The following is a 22,154-nucleotide window of genomic DNA, read 5'->3' as shown; positions in this document are numbered from 1 at the left end:
TGTGATAATTGAAGAATATGTAAACCAAAATAAAATCATGGAAACACTGAGCCATTTAACATTTTGTACTATGCTTGACATTATGCTTGGCACCACAGCCTTGTTTTGATGACTCACATTTAAAATCATTCATGGACCCAGCTTCATCGTTACAAAACAAGTTCTCCCTGCCAAGAACCCCCTGTCATAAAGCTGAGGAACAAGATGCAAAGTGCATCCATCCCTTTTGTTTAATGGATTAGCGCTTCTCTCAAAGGTGAGTGCAGTGGTGTTGGAATGATATTTCAGACATAACAACACCCTGATTTCATTATTTCCCCTCTTCCCCGCTCCTTACCTAGAACTTTTAGACATTATTTTAAATGTATCTTTTAGTTGACCACTTCAGCAAAGGAATTAACATTTTTTCTAATCCAGCAATGTCTCTCATGAGGTAAAATATTTATTTCAGATACATCATCCCACAGAAGGCCTTGGAGGCCAATTCACTGGACGTATTCAAGAGAGTTAGATTTCGCTCTGAGGGCTAACAGAATCAAGGGATATGGGGAGAAGGCAGAAACGGGGTACTGATTTTGGATGATCAGCCGTGATCATATTGAATGGCTCGAAGGACCGAATGGCCCACTCCTGCACCTATTTTCTACGTTTCTATCATGTAAAGCAGCATTCCCCCACAATTCCCCCAATTGACTCCATCTACATTTCAAAGATAAATACAAAGTGCTGAAGTAACCCAGCAGGTTAGGCAGCATTTCTGAACAAAAAGGGTAGGTGACATTTTGGTTCAGAAACCTTCTTCAAACTCCAGCACATTGTGTCTGTCTTCTGTAAAAAAGAAGGGTTCCGTCCCAAAGCGTCACCCAACCTTTTTCTCCGAGATGCTGCCTCATTTGCTGTGTTACTCCAACATTTTGTGTCTATCTTCGGTATAAACTAGCATCTGCAGTTCCTTCCTACACATTCCATCTACATTTCATGTTGCCTCAGGAAAGAAGTTAGCATATAATGAAAGACTACTCATAACCAGGGGCGTAGCCAGGTTCTAAAGTTAGGGGAAGCGAGCAAATAAAAAAAGGCGCCATGACACATACCAAACAATTTAAAACTCATTATATATTTATATTTTGTGTTTAAAATCAAAACACAAGGAAGATACAGTTTTAAAGTAAGTACATAATTGTTATTTTGTATTTAAAATCAAAACACAATAAAAAAGTTTTGAATTGAGTTTCATATTCATTTCGAATATTTTTCATATCTTTTTCAAAAAGCTGAATCAAATGAGAAGCCGTGACCAGATTTAGACTACTTTTCTGTAAATATGTGGATAAATTGAAAGCATTGTCTAGCACTTTACTCCAGAATATAAGAACAACTAAGAATTCATAAGTACTGAGTGTTTCCAGTATACACTTTGCCTCAGCGAGCTGCTTAGGAGTACAGTTTTTTATCTCACCATCCAGAATTCTTTGTAGAGCAACTACCAGTGCTGATAAATTCTGCAAGACTGCCTCCACTGCTGACTTTATGGACGCCCATCTAGTATCACTAAGTTTCTTTAGAGTCAGTGCAAAAGATTTGATCTGACTGAGTTGTTCTTCTTTTAGTACTGAAAGACGAGGAGGAGATCACAGGAGATTGAGCAGACAGTTCAAAACACTGGGAGGTTGGTCAAATAAAGTAATGACTCCACAAAGTTCTTCCAAGAACATGCGATAAAAAAATAATAAAACATAATGAGATTCGACTTTTATCGCACAAGTGAACGAAAGAGTTAAAACATTTTGAAAAGGTGCCACTTTTCAAATATGTGCTCAAGGGGAGCAGTCGCTCCCCTTGCTCCCCCATTAGCTACGCCACTGCTCATAACCCAATCATTCTCCTCACTCCCGTTAAGCAGAAGATGCAAAAGCATCAAAGCACGTACCACCAGATTCAAGGACAGCTTCTTCCCCACTGTTATCAGACTCTTGAATGGACCTCTCACAAACTAAGGATATATACCTGATCCACCAATCTACTTCATTACAGGCCTTGTGGTTTTCTCATCTTAACTTTCTTTTGTTGCACTAACACGATTCTACACAGTTTCCCTTCTCTTTGAACAACCTGGTTTACTCATGTATGGTTTTGATTTTGTAGTCATGTATGAATGTTTTTATCGAAGATAGACACAAAATGCTGGAGTAACCAGGATGTTTTTTCCTGCAATTTCTCACTCTATCTCAGTAATATTTTCTGCACTAACCAATCTCTCTTCCAAACAAGCGTCAACCATCCCAAGATTGTATAACATGTATTATTATTTTTCTAAATTGGTTTCCTCAGAGTAAATCTCTCCAATCTACTTTGCATTGAATTCCACCAACATCATGCTTGTTCTCATTTAGATTATCTAGAATTTACAGCTATCCGTATTACCAACAATTGTGTTGATCCGATTCAAGTCAGATACAGGTATTAAAATGTTGCTTTCCAAGTCTAAATTGTTTTTGAAAATGAACTAATGAATCCAAAACTGATGGATGAGGAACTTTGTTATGAACTACAACCTAGTTTTAAAAAAACATCTACTGCCATGCTCTCATATATCTCAACAGATATTTTACCCTTAATGCTGCTTTCTTCTTTATGTGAAGAGCCATTTGCTTAATACGTCAGCCAGTGAGAAATAGGGTCTTTCTACTTCTTCTCAAAGTATGTGAAGTATGTGGAAAACAGAACACTACAGTGCAGGAACTTGGCCTGCATCGCCTGTGCCAATCAAAAAAAATCCCATCTGTCTGCACATTTTCTATATCTTTCCATCCTCTACAGTGTCTGTCTAAACACCTAATTAACGTTGCTATCCTATCTGGTTCCATTACTTCCACGAGCAGTGTATTCCTGTCAACTACCACTCCCTGTATAAATAAATTGCCCAGCAAATCTCTTTTCAAATAACTTTCTCTCACAATAAAACTATGTTAGCTGTATTTGACATTTCCACCCTGGAGAAAAAAGTCAGACTATCCACCCTATCTGCACTCATTAAGTTATTTGTTCTATCAAGTCACCCCTCAGTCTACGATGCTTCAGAGAAAGCAATTCAAGTTTCTCCAACTTCTTCAGCGTAATATGCTCTAATCCAGGCAACATCCTCGTAAATCTATTCTGCACCCACTTCAACTCTCCACATCCTTCCTGTAATGCAGTGAATAGATCGAGACACAATACGCCAAAATAAGGCCAAACCAAAGTTTTCTATAGCTGCAACGTGACTCCACAATATTTCATTCAACACACCATCCAATGCTGCCAGGTATGCTGTAAACCTTCCCTCCCATCCAATCTACTTGTGCAGCCAGTTTCAGGGAGCTATGGACTTGCACCGTACGTTCCCTCTGTAATTCGGTGTTTTAGAGGTCCTGCTATTTACGGCATACTTTCCCCTCAATTTGTCCTCTAAATGGGCAATACCTCATACCTTCCCAAATTTAACTCCATTTCCCATTTCTCTACCCACAGGCCCATTGATCTATATCTGGCAGAATCTTTGGACAACCTGCCTCACTATTCACAATTATTGTTTTTGTGTCATCCGCAGACTTATTAATCGGCCTTCTTACAGATCTGTCCAAATTGTATATATTTATTACACACAGCACAAGTCCCAGCACTAATCATTGCTAAACATCTCAGATTTCCAGTCAATGTAACACCCCTCCACTACTACCCTCTGTTGTGCATACCCGTATGGACAACTCAATGTTCAATCCAATCGACCAAATCTCCTTGGATTTCACGTGCAGTTGACCATGAGGGACCTTGTCGAAAGCTTTCTAAAGTCCATGTATGTAACATCTTCTGCTTTCATCAATATCTTTGGCACCTCCTCAAAAAACATAATCATAAGACACATCCCAGGCATAAAGCCATGTTGACAATTCCAAATACCGATATTCCAAAATGCCAAAAATATCTATGCTTTTCTAGATGAGAGAAAATCCTATCCCAAAGAATTTTCTCCAGTAATTTCCCTTCCACTGATATAAGGCTCACTGACTATAATTTATAGTTTTGATTCTACTGCCCTTTTCAAATAATGGAATAACATTGGCAATTCTCCAGTTCTTTGAGACCTTGCCTGTAGCTAAAGAGAAACTTCCTCACTTTCCCCACCTCAATAACTAGAATAGGCCCTGTGGTCTCAAACACCCCAATGCTCTTGAAGAGACAAAACACCACCTCTGTCTTGATAAAAACATGCCCAAGAATATCAGCATAATCTCTTGCTATCCTCCGTGTCCTTCTTCTTGGTGAATACTGATGCAAAATATAAAGTAAGTGCAAAGTCCATGACACATTTAATTTGATGTGAATGTTTACTAGCCTTGGATCTCTTTTGAATGCACCCGTTGAATTGCTTTACAAAAACTTAGTGAACTGGATAAAAACTTGCGACGCTGTAAGAGGACTGATGCATTAATGCCTGAATATCCATTAAGATGCTGATAGGACAGGAGTGGGATCTAGAATTTATCTTGGGAGAGGAAAAGAACATAGGCCAGAAAGATTTTGCTGTGTTCTTCCACAACCAGGTACACTATTGCCTTGTTCAATTTGACTATGTACTCACCACAGTAAAGAAGGCACAGCAGAGACTCCACTTCCTGAGGATCCTCAGGAAAACCAACCTGCAGGAGAAGCTCATGTTGTCCTTCTATCGCTGCTCCATCGAGAGTGTGCTGGCATACTGTATAACCACATGGTATGCCAGCTGCTCAGAAAAGGACAGGAAGGCCCTTCAGAGGGTCATCACGATGGCCCAGAAGATCATCGGCTGCTCACTGCCCTCCCTGGAGCACCTGTTCAGCCTACGCTGCCTCAGTAGAGCAGGCAAAATAATAAAAGATCCATCCCACCCCGGCCACCGTCTGTTTGTTCATCTGCCCTCTGGTCGACGTTTCAGGTCGATCAAATCCCGAACAAACAGACTTAAGAACAGTTTTTACCCCAGGGCCGTACGAGAACTGAACACTACCTTGGCACTAGGCAACACCGTTAAAAAATCTTGTACTTAATATAATTGTATTTAATTGTATTTATGTATTTATTTGTTTTTGCATTTATTGCATATATGTTTGTACGCACCGTCAGGATTGGCTATTTTTTAATTTCGTTGTACTCGTTGCAATGACAATAAATGAATATTATTAGTATTATTATTATTATTATTGCTTGGTAAAAATTTAAACCTTAATATTATAATTGAAGTCCCACAATTGTGCAGAATATTAATATGCATTAAGGCATAGCCATTGCAAAGCAGGTGACCCTGTTGCTTAAACATGTACAAGCCCAACTAACTAATTTTGCATGCAAGCCTTCCAAATAGAACAGGAATTTAAGGCCATTGCAACCACCTCTTTGTTGGTTGTTCATTTATCAGATGGTAAACAAGCAGACAGCAGTTGAAGACAATATCATGACCACAACGAGCAATGCAAGTGATCCATTAGGGTGAATTTATATTGGTTCCAAAGATTCAGCTACCTCAAGCTATGGTATTGATTGCTGCGGCACCATAACTTATCTTTACTGTCTGGCTCCAAATTGAATTTCAAGGCAAGAAGAGAGACCTCTGCACTGACATGGTTATAAGATGAATTTGATATGTTTTGACAGTGCAATTGTAAAGTCCTAAATAAATCTTTCAAGCTATATCATAGTCTTATAAAGTGTCTGGGAGTTAAAAATCATTAAAAAAAAATCATTGATTTGGTACTGGCCAGGAATGTTAAAACAAGATACTTTGGCATGAATTTACATCGGGCGCGTGGACCAAACTTCAGACCTTTTGTAAATGGTGCCAAAATATGGCAACTCGTGCATGTATGGTCTCTACAAAAAATAATTTTGTGGCAATAACGTACCATTGAACCATTGAAATTCTCTAGGGGTTCTCAAATTATATAGATCCATGTTGGATCTCGCTTGTAGGAATCACAAAGATAAAGAGCATTAGGAAAATTTTTGGGCCAACCACAATTTGAACTATTTCATCATATTTATTTTCGTCTTTACTCCATAACTATTTTAATCTTCATTAGGATATAATAATTTGGAATTTAGGAATTAAATCATGATGCCTCCTCCTTACTTGTCGTGCTAGAAGGAAGGTTTAATATTTCAGTGACACAGTTTTCATTTTTGGTTTATCTTATACAAACAAGTAGCTTGGAAAGTAAGTAGCAAAATGGCCAAACTCTCGGACAGTTTGATCAATGAATGTCCCAGAGTACATCCAAACTGGAAAAATAGTCTTGGTATAAAATATCTTCACACCAATGTTACCATTGTAGTTTTAGTGCAATGTGAATTGAGCATTAGGCAAAGAATAACAAGTAAGCTCTTACTTTTGAATCAAAGTTTTCTTGGCGTTCAACTTACAGTCCAATTTTGCACCAAGCAAGGAATGACAAGTATGGTCCTCCATTTAAATCAAAGTTGCATTCAACTTGTGTTTCAGAGGCTTTTAGAAAGGCACATGGATATGCGGGGAATGGAGGAATATGGATCATGTGCAGGTTGATGAGAATGGTTTATCTTGGCATGATGTCTGTCACAGACATTATGGATCAAAGGGTCTGCTCCTTTGCTGTACTTTTCTATAGGACACAAAGTGCTTGAATAATTCACCGAGTCAGGCAGCATCTCTGGACAATATGGAAAGGCACAAAATACTGGAGGAACTCAGCATTTAAGGCAGCACCCCTGGAGATCATAGATAGGTGACAGTTGGGGTCAGGAACTTTATTCAGAATGATTGCAGGGGAACATGGTCTCCAGGGACACTGCCTGACTGGCTGACTTACTGCAGTACTTTGGTTCCTTCTTTGTAAACCAGCATATGCTTTCCTTGTTTCTGTACACTTCTATGTTCTATTATGTCTGCCTATCATTTTGCTTACCCTTGTGAACTTTGAACAGGTCCGAGATGATTCTGGTAAGGTTTTCATTGAAACTGACACAGGAAGCTAGAAGTAATAGACCATATTTCTCCCACTCACCTCACATGGTAGATTTTTCCATTCACCGGTTAGCTCTCTTCTCCATTCTGCCAGAAGTGTGTCAGTGTTTCCAGTATCATTTTGCAAAGTTGCTGCATTATATGGGGCTAAAAAGAGGAAATCATTCTTATTTGATAACTGATTTGGATGGACTTTATAAGAGTACGTTCGAGAGAGAGACCCATTCCCAACTAATTCAACAAAGTGAGGACTTCCTTTGTAATCAGGTGCAGTTTGAAGATAAACATGGGAATTTGGGTAGGTGTCTCTCCTATCCCAACGTCTTAAGTTGCAGCAGGAAGGGGATGATTTACAGCAGGAAGATCGACTTCTATCAGAGTGGCACATAGTCACAATCAGGACAATCAGGACCACGAGAAGAATGGAGGAGGTCGACGCCAAAGTGATGATTAAATAAAAAGCTAAATTGGAACCGTGGCGGATGTCCTGGGACTGTGTAGTGTGGTCTCTTAGAACTTCCCCATCATCGTCGATGATCAATAGATTGATGGTGACGGTGGTGGAGAGGGGTGGGTGACCATTGTCTTTCACTGCAACCACTAGTTTTTGAATGTAATCATCCTTTTCCGCCAAAGGGCGGGCGGTCCTGATTTCCCCTGAACCGGGTGCCACGGTAAATAGACTTGAATCCGTAGCTCGAAGCAACTGATAGGACAGCCGAGCGTTCTGGCCGGAATCAGGGTCTACAGCCATCACTTTGGTCACGAGGTAACCCGGGTCAGCAAAGCGAGGTAACCTTATTTCAGAATTGTTTTTTGTCATCGGAGCTATGACTTGGGGTGCGTTGTCGTTCTGGTCCAGGATAATTACGTTCACAGTCACATTGCTATCAAGTACTGGAGACCCAGAGTCCCGGGCTTGGACTTGGACCTGGAAGTTCTTAACTTCCTCGTAGTCAAAAGAGCGTTGGGAATAGATCACTCCGGTGTCTGAGTTAATTGAAACATAGGCGGAGACAGGCACGTTATATATTTGGCTGTTGAGGATCGAATAGGTCACATACGAATTTTTATACTGATCCGGGTCGAAAGCGGAGACGGAACCGATGGAAGAACCAGCGGGACTGTTCTCTGGCACATAGACTGTGTACGAAACCTGGGTAAAACTTGGTGGATTATCGTTAACATCGGATATATGAATAAGGATGGTTTTATTAGTGGAGAGCGGAGGAGTCCCTGTATCAGTGCACACTATGTCAACCGTATAATGAGTTGCCACCTCGCGGTCCAGTGTGCGGCTGGTGAGGAGCGTGTAGGTGTTTTTCTTAGATGTTTTAAGATTAAATGGTAGGCCTTTCGAAATGTGACACTGGGTCTGCCCGTTCTCTGCGGAATCTCGGTCCGTTACTCGCATCAGGGCGACGAAAGTCGCAATTGGCTCATCCTCCTGAATGGGGTTTGTCACCGACATCAGCGTTAACTCGGGTGAGTTGTCATTCACGTCACTGATCTCCACGATAACTTTGCAAAGTGAGAAGTGAACACTGTCCTTGGCTTCTATGTTAATCTCGTAAAAGCTGTTTTCCTCAAAGTCCAACCTTCCTTTTATTCTCATCTCTCCCGTCTTGGCCCCCAGGCTAAAGAGATCACGTACTCGAGCCGGGGTGCTGCTACTAAATGAATAGTTGATGTCGCCATTGGGACCTTCGTCCAAGTCAGTGGCGTTGAGTTTGATGACCACCGTACCGACCGGGACGTTTTCTAGTAACTTCACCTTGTAGATGGCCTGGTCGAACACCGGCCAATTGTCGTCGACATCAAGGACATTGATGATGATTTTCGCGGTGCCTGATCTCGCTGGTGTCCCGCCGTCAATGGCTGTCAGAAGTAATCGATGGGTTGCTTGTTCCTCCCTGTCCAAAGACTTAGTCAGCACCAGAACTGCAGTTATACTGCCGTCGCTGCTGTTTTTGACTTCTAAGGCGAAATGTTGATTGGAGTTGAGGTGGTAAGTGCTGATGGAGTTAATGCCCACGTCGGAATCGTGCGCGCTCGGGAGCAAGAAGCTCGTACCCGGCGCCACTGATTCCACGATCTCCAAACGTAGCTCCTCATTCGAGAATCTGGGGGCATTATCATTTATATCCAATATCTCGACTTCAGCGCTGTACAACTCCACGGGGTTATCAAGCATAATTTCATTACTCAGAACGCATTTACTGTTCTGACCACAGAGTTTCTCTCTATCTATCTTAATATTCACACACAGATCACCGTTATCTAAATTTACCTTAAAATACCGCTCACTTGCCTCGGATATTATCCGCGGTTTGCGATTAGCTAAATCCTTCACGTCTAAGTATAAATCCTTGGCGACATTCCCAACAAAGGCCCCTCGCTCCAACTCTTCAAGAATTGAATAACGGATCTGTCCAGAGACATCTTTGCAGACACAAAGCAGGAAAATGAAACACCACGTTAGCATTCTCTGTCCGAATTAGTCCTTGCATTCGGAGTGCTGTGTGATTCCAAACGGAGAGATCGCTGCAACCACCTGTATGCAGCCTAACGCCGAAAATAAATCTCCTGAAAAATAGTTGATATCCTCTTCTAGTAGTTGAGAAAGATTGTGTGGGAAAACATGGCTGTTAGAGGCGAATGTAAACATTAAATCACTGCTTTTTCTTTCTTTCCGGTTCTTCGCCTTGCGCGGTGTTAGGGGAGGAGGGATGGATTTGTGGCAATGTCTGGGTGCCTCATTGGTACACAGCGACACAAAGAGTCTCAGCCAATAATTGCACGGTGCCGTCCCTCAAGCTGGTTGCGTCAACAGTGCAGAAGGAAGTTGTCATTTGGCAAGCATTTTCAGAATGGTAAAATGTGTCTTTTGAGTGCGTGCACGTCCCGCACTGAAATTCTACAGCATTCCGCATCACTGTGCCGTTTAAAATGTTGCAAAAAGTCCCATTTAATTTCCACTGATAATCGTTTCTGCAACTGTTGTTCGCCAGTCCCCGAATAACAATGGAGAAGGATCACATCTCCAAAACGTTATTGTGAGTGGATCATTCTTCCAGCCAGCTCTATTTCTTGCACTACTTAATATAACGATCCGAAAGTTTAACTGTTCCATGTGTTTTACAAACTTTCGTATTTTTGTAAAGTAACTGGAACCATTGATTTTCTCCAAAGAAAATGGTACCCACTTCACGTTGCATGGCTTTCGATGTGGCTACGTGCATTGACTCATATTTTATATAACTAAGGTCACTGCAGTTTACGGTAGGGTTGGTTGGTTAGTTCTAGTGCGGACGGAGCTGCCCCAATGGCACGACCGCTATTTCAAAAATAATGGGAACCATTTTGCTGCTGATCTTTAAATGGTTAACGAGGATTCTTGGTAAATGAAAGGAAATTCACAGTTCATCAACACTGCTCGTTTAATATTTCAGGCACAGTCAACAGCAAGGACAAGAAGTTAATGGGACTTTGCCAGCAAGGAGCCCAATTTTAATATGTGTGCTGTTAACGATGGTGTCACTTCCATGCAGTGCTGTATTCAATCAAATTAAGTGTTTCGTGCACGTAGCTTTTAAGGTAGCCTTTTTGTCAGTGCCGGATTCAGACAATGAGTTCCCAGCGATAATGAATGTAGATGTGTAAATCTGTGAGTGGCACAGTTTAACAGGCTGGTCAGGTTTCAGTAATCCCCATTGAGTAAATTAAATTGCCACATTGAGCACAGTAACACACATCACGTGCCAATTTAATTTTGATCATTTTAAATGGGAACAAGAGGGAACGCTGCAAACAATAATGCTATTGCATACTTTGTTTACAAATCAGCTTGTTGATTCCTTCATACACAATAAACAGATGTTCAACTAATTACTGGTAAAACTGTAGAACTAACATATCAATAAGAACCTCAGCCACTGAGTTTGCTCAAGGCTGAGATTAATAGATTTGTTTTGATACCAGAGGAGTAAACAGAATATTTGGGAATAAAGAGCAATGATCGTATTGAATGTCTACAGAAAGTAGACTACTGGGTGCATGTAGCCATACGTTGCACTGCTTTTTATGTTTGAATATTATTGAATCCTTCAGATCTTTCAAACCCAACAAGCTGTTTCCTTTAACTTTAAGTCTGAAGAAAGATTCCGAGCCAAAACGTCACCTGGTCCTTTTCTCCAGAGATGCTGCCTGAGTTACTCCTGCATTTTGTGTCTATCTACCTTTAATATTACTCCCTCCACCATTTAATGTTAATTGTTTGTGTATGACTCTTGTCAGCTACATTTTCTCAATCCGTTCCCTGTAGGTACTCCCTTACAGATTCTCGACACACATGACAATTATAAACCAAAACCAAGACAAATACCATTTCCCATCTCTCTGTTGAAACTGTTCTGTTGTATCATCTATACCAGTGCTTCTGATATGTTTCAGGAACACATTTACATCCCATCCTTTGGCTTCACGTTTCACTAGACTTCACTCCTTATCTTACACACTTTTGTCTCTTTTTTGGATGTGGACTGGAACTTTTTAGTAGTGGGAAAATCTAGGACCAGAGGGAACAGCCTCAGACTAAAAGGACATACCTTGAGAAAGGAGGTAAGGAGCATTCTTCCTCCTACTACAATCAGTATGAAATCCAGCGCCTCTGGAGACGCTGCCTGACCCAGAAAACATACAAAGTGCTGGAGTAACTCAGTGGGTCAGTTAGTATCTTTGGAGAACATGGATAAGCAATGTGCCAGGTCTGGAACCTCCTTCACACTAATCAGAGAAGTCCCAATCCAAAACATCACCTATCCACTTTCTTTAGTCGTACTGACTGAGTAAAAGAGCCTGTCCCACTTAGGCGATTTTAAGGCGACTGCCGGCGACTAGGCTATTGCCGACAGTTCGCCGGGGTGTCACGGGCATGATCGTGAGGAGTCTTCCAAAGATCGTAGTGGATCTCGGCACGTCGCCGAGAAATCAAATGGTTTGAAATCTCTCGGCGACAGCTGGCTTCTTGCCAGGCATCGTAGCTTATTACGGGCGCTGTCGCATGCTGTCCCCAGGTTTGATAGGTTGTCTTAAGATGCATTTAGAAGCACATAATATTAAAATAAGTAAAGTCATTTCAAAATACCATAAAATGCTTGTGTTTAACCAATTTATTTACCGTCAGGACATTTGACAGGTAGATTGGAGGCGACACTTTGACAGTCAGGTAAGCGTGGGAATTTTCGCGATGTTTTTGGCCTCAGCCATTACATTTAAAGTGGGCTCCAAACCCAGATATTCAACCCAGAAACCAGATATGCATCTCCATGCAAGGTGTTATAGTTCAAAACTCTCATGTACTTGCCGACTTGTCAGTGATTTCAGCGAAAACTAGAACGCCGGAGAAGCATTGACAGCGTGTGAATTTTCGAGATGTTTCAGAAGACGCTCTAATCTCGACCTGACTCGGCATTGTCGTGGTCATTGTCGTCGGGTAAAAGAAAAGTTTGGCGATCTACTACGACTTTGACAGTGGCCGGCAGTCGCCAAAAAGATCGCCTAAATGGGACAGAAGCTTTACCCTCGCACTCTGTTTTGTTTGTAAACCAACATCTGCAGTTATATGTGTCTCCTTCTTAATTTAGTTTGGAGATACAGCATGTACGTAGGCCCTTCGGTCCACCGAGTCAGCACCGACCAGTAATCCCTGCACACCAGCACTATCCTACACACTAGGGGCGACTAACAGAAGCCATTTAACCTACAAACCTGTATATCTTTGGAGTGTGGGAGGAAACCAGAGCATCGAGGGAAAACCCACGTGATCACAGGGGGAACATTCTTACTCTCTATAGACAGCACTCGTGGTCAGGATCAAACCCAGGCCTCTGGTACTGTAAGGCACCAACTCTACCACTTCGCCACTGTGCTGACTCACTGATATGATTTACCATATCTTCAAGGATTCTCCTTTGGTTCACTTAGTCTTGTCACATCCATTCCATGTCTGTTTTAATCAATTTCCCAGCCAGAACTATAATAAATTCTGATCAAGCACTGCGACTTGAAATGTTGACTCAGTTTCCAAGATGCTGTTTCCAGTAATATCTCAATATGTTTCAGATTTCAATAAATGCAGTTTGTTTATCTATATATACTACTAAAACTCTCGATTTGTTTGTGTGTATGTGTGTACCATGCCCTCTACACAGCCAAAACGGTACACAATAGCACCACAATTTTAGGCCCACCCTACTCACCATTCCCCTCTGGTGTGAATAAACCCACTTTTGTTAATTTTTAAAAACAATTTACCTTATATACTTTAATAAATCCGTCCCGTCCCCCCTCCCCCAGAGGACCATCGGGAGGACCGGCGTCCATCCCGGTGTGCCCCATGCCTGACCTTCCTCCCATACTGCAGCGCGCCGCAGAGGCTGTGGCACAGGGTCCAACAAGTTGGCCGTCCCTGCCGATCGCAGCAGGAGAAATGCGGCCGAGGTCAGTGCCTTCTCCCTGTCCACTCTCGTCCACCCACGGCCCCGGGAGATGCTCCCAACCCATCAACGGGTCCATGGTGTCGCCACCGTCCCCCCTGCAGAGACTCTTCGGCTCTGCAGGAGAAACGGGGCCGACGTCATTGCTTTTCCCCTCTCCCCCCTTGCTGGCACGCGGCCACGGGGGCACTCCCCGCCTGGCAACGACTCCACAGTTGGGCCGAGGGGGGTGGGGAGGAGCGCGTGGGGGGGGAGGGAGGGAGGCTGTGGCGGGAGGGAAGGGGAGGGGTGAAGAAGAGGGGGAGGGTGAAGGGGGTACTGCACCACTGCAGGAGAGGTTTGGACGCAACGGGTCCACTTGTTCTAGTTTATAATAAAATTCCCCTTGTCATCCTCTTCGTTTCCTTTCACCTTGATAGTCAATAGTTTATCTGTGATCATTTCTGCCTTGATCTTCCATTCAACGGATCTATTCCATCCTTGATATTGTGCTGTATCTCCAAATTATTTCCTCGCGCAATAAAACTCTACTCCAGAATAGCTACAAGCAAAGGGAAATGCACCATCTGCCATTTTACTTTTCTTCTACAGTGCAGATCCGCAAACAGTATTTCGAGATAAATCTGTAATATTTTTATTCTTTCACTTTAGTTTACTGCAATGATTTGGGAGACCAAATCCTCCTCTTCGGGTAGCCGCTAAAAAGTGTGGGTAACTTTGTTCAGGCTCTGAGGTGGATGTGAAGCCAGTGTGAAATCTGCAGACAATTCCACAGATGAAGAAGGTGGTGACTGATGGGATAGGTGGATCACTAGGTCTCATTCTCAATCATGGTCCATGTGCTCTAAAACCACTCTGAGCTGTTATGGAACAGGGATTCTATGAATTTTGGGGAGTTTTTATAGAGTCATACAGCATAGAAACAAGCCCTTCGGCCCAACTTGCCCACGCTGACCAACATGCCCCATGTACACTATTCCTATCTGCCTGTTTTTGGCCCGTAGTGATCCAAACCTATCCTATCCATGTACCTGCCCAATGCCTCAACTACCTCCTCCAGCAGCTCATTCCATATACCTACCACCATTGTGTAAAAAAAGTTCCCTCTTAGATTCCCACTAAATCTTTCCCCGTCTCACTTTAAACCGATGTGTTCTCTTTTTTTCTTCAAATACAATGTAGATTAAGTGACTGGTTTCCATTCATAAACTTCATAATTCATAAACTTTGCAACAAGGTACAAAACCTTTGCTTCTATCATTTTAGTTATCTATCCCACTCCAGTTCGGATCCCTCTCTCAACCTCTTATAGAAGGGTCCAGTAAACTGAAGGATAGTTTATTTGTCTGAAGAAGGGTTCCAACTCAAAAGTTCATCTACCCATTCCCTTCCCAGATGCTTCGAGACTCACTGAGTTCCTCTAGCACTTTGTGTTTTACTCATAATTTGAGTTGACATTTTACTGCCCTACAGATCCAGAATGGAGCTCAACAATTTGAGTTTAAAAATACTATCTTGGATTTATTTTAAATAGCAGCCACAGAATGTGCTCCCAAAATTGTACTAGTGAGATAGAATTGATGACAAGGTAGCGCTCCCACACTGCGGAAGGGGGATATTGGTGTAATCATGGTTTACTTCAACGCTGCCTTGTGCTATTTGAAAAAAACTGGTGAAAAGATCCTGCTTATTCCTTCTATTCAATCTGCTATATCAATCAATGTCCTTCTTTTGTTTCTTCCCTTATCCCATTATCATCTATTCTTCTTATTGCATTCTACTTTTGTCATGTAATTGCTCCTGTTTTACACTCTATCACAGACATTCTCAATGATTCATTGCACCACACCCGCTTTTCATTCTGAACTTGTTCAGCACACATCACTGAAATTTTCAAATTCTGTGGCAATTCAATAACCCACACTGTTAACTGTTTCATTGTCCACATATTCTTATTTTCTGCTGGGTATTTTCAGGAGAAGGAGTGATTAATTTGTACTTCTGCCAATTTAGTATATTGCGCTGTAGTCTTATTTCTGTTTGAACAACCAAAAATGGAAGGCAGTGATCATTTTGCAAAATCCTTCCAGTCAGACCCCAGGCAAGCACTGATTTTCCAATTGTCTGCTATTTTTAAAAGACACAAAATGCAAGAGTAACTCATTGGGTCAGGCAGCATACCTGGAGAACATGGATGGGTGATGTTTCAAGTTGGGACCCTTCTTCAGACTGGGTCCAGATCCTGACAAAACATCGCCTATCCACATTCTCCAGAGATGCTGCCTCAGCTGTTGAGTTACTCCATAATTTTGTGTCTTTCTTTGTAAACCAGCATCTGCAGTTCCTTATTTCTACATACTGCTTGCAACTTTAGTTCTCCATCACCCACCCAATTTGTCCATTTTGTCTTTCACCTTCTCTATTATTCAATGTGACACAATGGAGCAGCTGGTAGAACTGCTTTGTTACAGTGCCAGAGCCCCATGTTCGAACTGGACCATGGGTGCTGTCTGTGTGGACCATGTGGATTCCCTCCGAGAGCTGCAGTTTCCTCCCGCATCGCAAAGAAGTTCAGGTTTGTAGGTTAAGTGTCTTCTGTAAAATTGCCCCTATTGTGTATGGACTGGATGAGAAAATAGGATTACATAAAATTAATGTGGTCTGTGTTGAAATCGGTGGCCAAAGTGCCTGCTTCCATGCTATATCTCCAAAGTAAACTAAATTCCAAGAACTACACATTTTAGCAAAAACGACAAAAGTACTGACGGAACCCAGAGGGTCAGGTAGTCTGCTGAGTTACTCCAGAATTTTGCATTTTGCTCACAATTCCAGTGTATGCTCTATCTGCAGTTCCTTATATCTCCCACTAAACCTTTTGGTCTAAGTGGAAATTATTGGGACTTCTCAGTTCTCTATTCTCAGTTCAGAACCTGTCAATTTTAGATAATCAGTCTTTTCAGTCTGTATGATGGGGGGTACAATGGTTTAATTACTGCTTGAACCCTGTTTTACCAACTCATAAAGGTAAGTTGAAATCTCACAAAGGCAAGTGTAACATTTACATTCATACTTGAAAGGCAGATTTTAAAAAATCTAACCTTTTTGATGATAATCATAATACTACTAGATTGTAATTTAAAAAAAACTTAAGATAGACACAAAAAGCTGGAGTAACTCAGCGGGCCAGACAGCATCTCTGGAGAGAAGGAATGGGTGATGTTTCGGGTTGAGATCCTTCTTCAGACTGGTTAGGGATAGGTTAAAAAAAACGATCAGGTCCTCAATTGCCCTTCAGAGGTGGAAGTCTGCAATACTTGTTCTGGCCTCTACCTGATTTCACACTGACAACAATATATTGACACTGAACTGCTTCCTAAAATGGCTAACAGGTAATTCATTTTTGTCATCAGTGCTACATTAATCAATTGAAAAGAATAAAACTAGAAAAACCACCCAGGTACGAAGGAACCATAGTTGGGCTTGGATAATTCATTCAAAGAGCAGCAGACCTTTCTAGTCATAGTCATTCAGAATGGAAACAGGCCCTTCGGTCCAACTTGCCCAGTGCCGATCAATATGCCCCATCTACATTAGTCCCATCTGTCCGCGCTTGGCCCATAACCCGCTAAATCTGTCCTATCTATTTACCTGTCCAATTATCTCTTAAATGTTGTGATAGTACCTGCCTCAACTACCTTCTCTAGCAGTTGATTCCATATATCCAGCACCCTTTGAGTAAAAAAGTTACCTCTCAGATTCTTATTAAATCTTGCCCCCTTTACCTTAAACCTATGTCCTCTGGTTCTCGATTCCCCAACTCTGAGCAAAAGACTGTGCTGTTACTCAAACTGTTCCTCTCATATTTTTATACACCTCTATAAGATTACCCCTCATACTCCTGCGCTCCAAGGAATAAAGTCCTTGCATGCTCAACTTCTCCCGACAGCTCAGGCAATCGGGTCCTGGCAACATCTTTGAAAATCTACTCTTCACCCTTTCTAGCTTAACAATGTCTTTCCTATAACATACTGACCAAAACTGAACAGTTAGGTGTTTAAAATTCCTCACACAAAAAAAAACTGTCTGCTCATATCCGTATGCAATAAGACCCCCACAGACTACTAATGTGACAATCAGACACAATCCTACTGATAGAATCATACCTGACGGCAATGTGCCAGCCTTTTCCATCACAATGCTCTTACTCACCAGCTTGTGAGATGGGGCACAATGGTAACCAGGCATGAGGGAATATCTCCGTGAATTCTTCTCATGGACTCCAAATCTTATCATTGACTCCATAAGCTTTCTGGCATCAGGTCACATATGGAGAAGGTTACCTGCATCCAATTACCACCTCCACCATCCCTCGGCTGATGAACCAGTGCTTCTCCACATTCAATACAATACAATACAATATATCTTTATTGTCATTGTACAGGGGTACAACGAGATTGGGAATGCGACTTCCATACGATGCAATAAATTAATTAGCTAATCAGTATAAATTTAGACAGCCCAATGAAACAAAATTAGAAACAGTTTTAAAACAAAGGCATTGTATGTAGCAGGAGCACAGCTTGGGTAGAAAAATTCAATGATCATAACCAACATTGAATTGGCAGCACCATTATTTTACCAAGCTGGTGGAGTCCTGTAGTTTCGTGGTTGTACTATAGTGCCTATAGTGGTTCTTTAGACTTTATACTTTAAAGATACTGCACGGAAACCTTCGGACCACCGAGTCTGCGACGATCAGCGATCACCCCATATACCAGCACTATCCTACAGACTAGGTCCAATTGACTGTTTTATTTTGCAGAAGCCAATTAACCTGCAAACCTTTTCATCTTTGGAGTGTGGGAGGAAATGGGAGCACCTGGAGAAAACCTATGTGGTCACAGGAAGAATGTACAGACTCCAGACAGACAGCAGCCGTGTTCAGGATCGAACCTGGGTCTCTGGCGCTGTAGGGCAGCAACACTACTGCTGTGCCACCGTGCCGCCCATTACTGAGTGAGGTAAAATGAGGTATAAAACTGATTTATTGACTTCAGTACATAAAAACACATTTCAGCCAAAGGTCCAGGAGAGAAGGGGCCTGACATAAAACATCATCTATTTATGCTCTCCAGAGATGCTACCTGACTTGCTGAGTTTCTCCAGCACTTGGTGTCCTTTTTTAGAGAAATGTAATGAATTATCTCCAATCCCCAATCTCTTCCCCCCCCCCCCCCCCCCGCCCCTTTATCCTGTCAACATCTCTACACATATCTATCAGGTTCGTATTGGTTATTTTACCACCTATCGACAGGATAATTTACAGTGACCTGGCTTTGATCCTGACTATATGGAGTTGGTACGTTTTCCCTGGAAAAACACTAGAGAAAAGGAGTAGGTGGTGTTTAAGGTTGAGACTCTATTGACCCTTCTGAAGAAGGGTCTCGACCTGAAACGTCACCAATTCCTTTTTCTCCAGAGATGCTGCCTGACCTGCTGAGTTACTCCTGCATTTTGTATCTATCTTTATAGATGAAGAGATAGTTTCATTTATTGAATAAAATAGTTGAAGGAAAAACATGGAGAATTTGTCATTGCACAGGCATAATGTGACATAGAAGAAAAATGGTTCAGTTAGATTATCAATGATTCTGTTTCCACAGACCATGCAGAAGCTTCTGTGTCTTCAATTTTATTCCATCAGTTTAATTTCCTCTGAGAGAATGCTATGTGCATATCTTTTGATCATCAAATATAGCCAAGCCAAATCCCACAAAGTTTCATAAATCAGATGCAGTCACTTGCTTACTGTCACAAGTGACATAACTGACTGTTCAGTTGCATACAAAGAGCAAAAAAAACCAGCAGAAAGATATTGAACCCATCCTGCGCCGTACCATGACTAATCTGTACCTCAACACCAATGTTCCAATTTTTGATATGTATCTCCTGATATACTTTTCCCACAAACAATTGCTGATCTTAATCTACAAATTTTTAATTAACAATCCATGGCCATTGTGGATGGCAGTTGTCTAGATGAATGATAATTTTCTTTTTCTGTCAAGGCTGAAATCAAACAGATTTTTGTCTCTGCAATAAAGGGCAATGCAATGGTAGAGCTGCTGACTCACTGCACCAGAGTCGGGTTCAATTCTGACTATGGGTGGTGTCTGTGTGGAGTTTGTACGTCTCCCTTTGACCGGGTGTGCCAGATTCCTCCCACATACCAAAGACTTTTGGGTTTGTAGGTCATTGAGGCAGAGAATCATAGAGTGATACAGTATGGAAACAGGCCCTTCAGCACAACCTGCCCACACCAGCTAACATGTCCAAGCTACACTAGTCCCACCTGCCTGCATTTGGTCCATTTACCTCGAAACATGTCTTATCCCTGTGCCTGTTTAACTATTTGTTAAATGTTGGGATGGTTCCTGCCTCAACTATGTCCTCTGGCAGCTTGTTCCTTACACCCATCACCTTTTGTGTAAAAAAGTTACCACTTAGGTTCCCATGAAATTTTTTCCCCTTCACCTTAAACCTCTGTCCTCTGTGCATCTACCCAATCTATTCCTTGCCGGGTACACCTCAATAAGATCACCCTTCATCCTCCTACGCTCCAAGGAATAGAGTCCCAGCCTACTCAACCTCTCCCTATAGCTCAGACCCTCTCGCCCTGGCAACATCTTTGTTTGCCTCCTCTGTACCCATTCAAGCTTAACAACATTTTTCCGAGAACACGTTGCCCACAACCGAACACAATACTCTAAATTCAACCTCAGCAATGTCTTACACAACTGCAACATGACCTCACAACTTCTATACTCAATACTCTGACTGATGAAGGCCAATGTGCCAAAAGCCTTTCTGACCACCCTATCTACCTGCAACTCCACCTTCAAGGAACCATGCACCTGCACTCATAGATCCCTCTGCTCTACAACACTCCCCAGAGCCCGACCATTCACTGTGTAGATCATGCCCATGTTAGACTTCCCAAAATGCAGCACCTCACATTTCTCTGTGCTGGTTTTTGGTCAATTGACTTCTGTAAATTGTCCATGGTGCATAATGGGATACTAACGTCAACAGTTGATCAATGGTCACAGTGGACTCCATGCTGTTTGCATGCTGTATATCTAAAAATAAACTAAAACAAAAACTTTTAAATGTTTCTGATCAGGATCTCTCTGTTGATTAAATGTTTTTCATTATTGTAAGTTATATATCCCTCTCCAAAACATAATTCAGTAAGCACATTTCCAACTTAATTCAAATTTTAACTCTCGCACTTGGAGAGACTATCAACATCTTGGAGATTACTAAGACATTTTTTTCAAAATGGGACCATGAATGAGGAAAGTTAATGATAGTGGGAGATTACGAATGGGACAATTTGATGCTATACAATGAATAAGGCGATTGGGAGTCAGCATGAAGTGTAGATGGAGTCAATGGAAAGGAGGTTGGTTTGTGTGATGGTCTGGACTGCGTCCACAATACTCTGCAATTTCTTGCGGTTTTGGGTGGAGCTGTTCCCAAACCACGCAGCGATGCATCCCAATGAAATGCTTTCTGAATAGCCATCACAGTAGCATAGCAGGTAAAATAATCCAGATACAGTTGCTGGCTCAAATCTCCATAGACCCAAGTTAAATGTTGGCCTCTCAGTGGTGTTTGCACATTCTCCGTATGGCCACATGAGTTTCCCCTAGATAGTATATTTTTCTCCCACATCCTGAAGTAGTTTTGGAGGTAGGTTAGTTGACTGCTGTTAATTACCCCTAGTGCGGATGGGGGGGATTTATGGGCACATAACTACACAGAAAAATAAGGGTGAGATTGGAATGGGAACTGGCATAATAGGCTGAATGATTTTCTTTTATTTTTAAGGAAATTGAAAATGTGAAAGTGCAAAGGATTTTGTTGGGAGGGAATGAGGAAATGTTTCCACTGGCATTTTGTAATCGAAGGACATGCCTGAAAATAATTGAAATGGATGTGAAATGTTATTTTTAATGTAACATTAATTGTTTTGTACTGCCTGAGAGCATGGCAGAAGCAGACTTAATAACATAATAGAGCATGGACTGAAGATGAAAAGCAAAGAAAATGTGTGCTTTTTGGAAATAACATGGCTCTGAAATATGTATAACTCCTTTAGAGTGCTGGTAAAGAGGTGGAAGGCTGAGAGTCAGATGTAATCCTATTGTATAGTAATTCTGTCTCTATTGATCCATCTAACATCTTAAACATTTTAACTAAATCATCCGAACAACTTCTACTCATGTGGAAAGCCGATTAAAAGCAGCCAGGTGAATTTGTGCTTCCCGTTGTGAAACCAGTACCATCTTCCAGAGAAGTGATGCATAAAATTATATATTATTTACTCCAAATGAGGGTCCCACCAAGGCCCCATATAACTAACTGATACCTTCCTGTAAAATCGAGGAACTTCAGATGCTGGTTTAAAAAAGAAGTTAAAAAGTGCTGGAGCAACTCAGTAGGTCAGGCAGCATCTCTGGAGAACATAGATAGGTGACATTTCGGGATAGGACGTTTCTTCAGTTATTATGGTGGGGGGAGGGGGAAAGAAGCTGGAAGAGAGGAGGGGCAGAATAAAGGAGGCAAGTAAAACATGA

General features: G+C 41.8%; 1 protein-coding gene across 7 annotated transcripts in view; it reads right to left on the bottom strand.

The window, feature by feature from the left end:
* The window catches only part of LOC144600206 (protocadherin gamma-A11-like), a 220,562-nt gene that overhangs the window by 127,706 nt on the left and 70,702 nt on the right, over positions 1-22,154 (bottom strand). The window contains exon 1 of one of the 7 annotated variants that reach the window (XM_078411697.1): positions 7,056-9,855. The exons of the other annotated variants lie outside the window; for them this stretch is intronic. Within the exon in view, the coding sequence (XP_078267823.1) occupies positions 7,056-9,500 (2,445 nt within the window). The 5' untranslated portion in view covers positions 9,501-9,855. Of the gene's footprint in view, positions 1-7,055; positions 9,856-22,154 lie in introns of those variants that run through there. 7 annotated transcript variants of the gene reach the window in all.

The sequence above is a fragment of the Rhinoraja longicauda genome, chromosome 14 (genome assembly GCF_053455715.1).
Source record: "Rhinoraja longicauda isolate Sanriku21f chromosome 14, sRhiLon1.1, whole genome shotgun sequence".
Lineage (NCBI taxonomy): Eukaryota > Metazoa > Chordata > Chondrichthyes > Rajiformes > Arhynchobatidae > Rhinoraja > Rhinoraja longicauda.
Note: the sequence above shows the minus strand (reverse complement) of the source record. Positions and strands in the feature narration are given on the sequence as shown.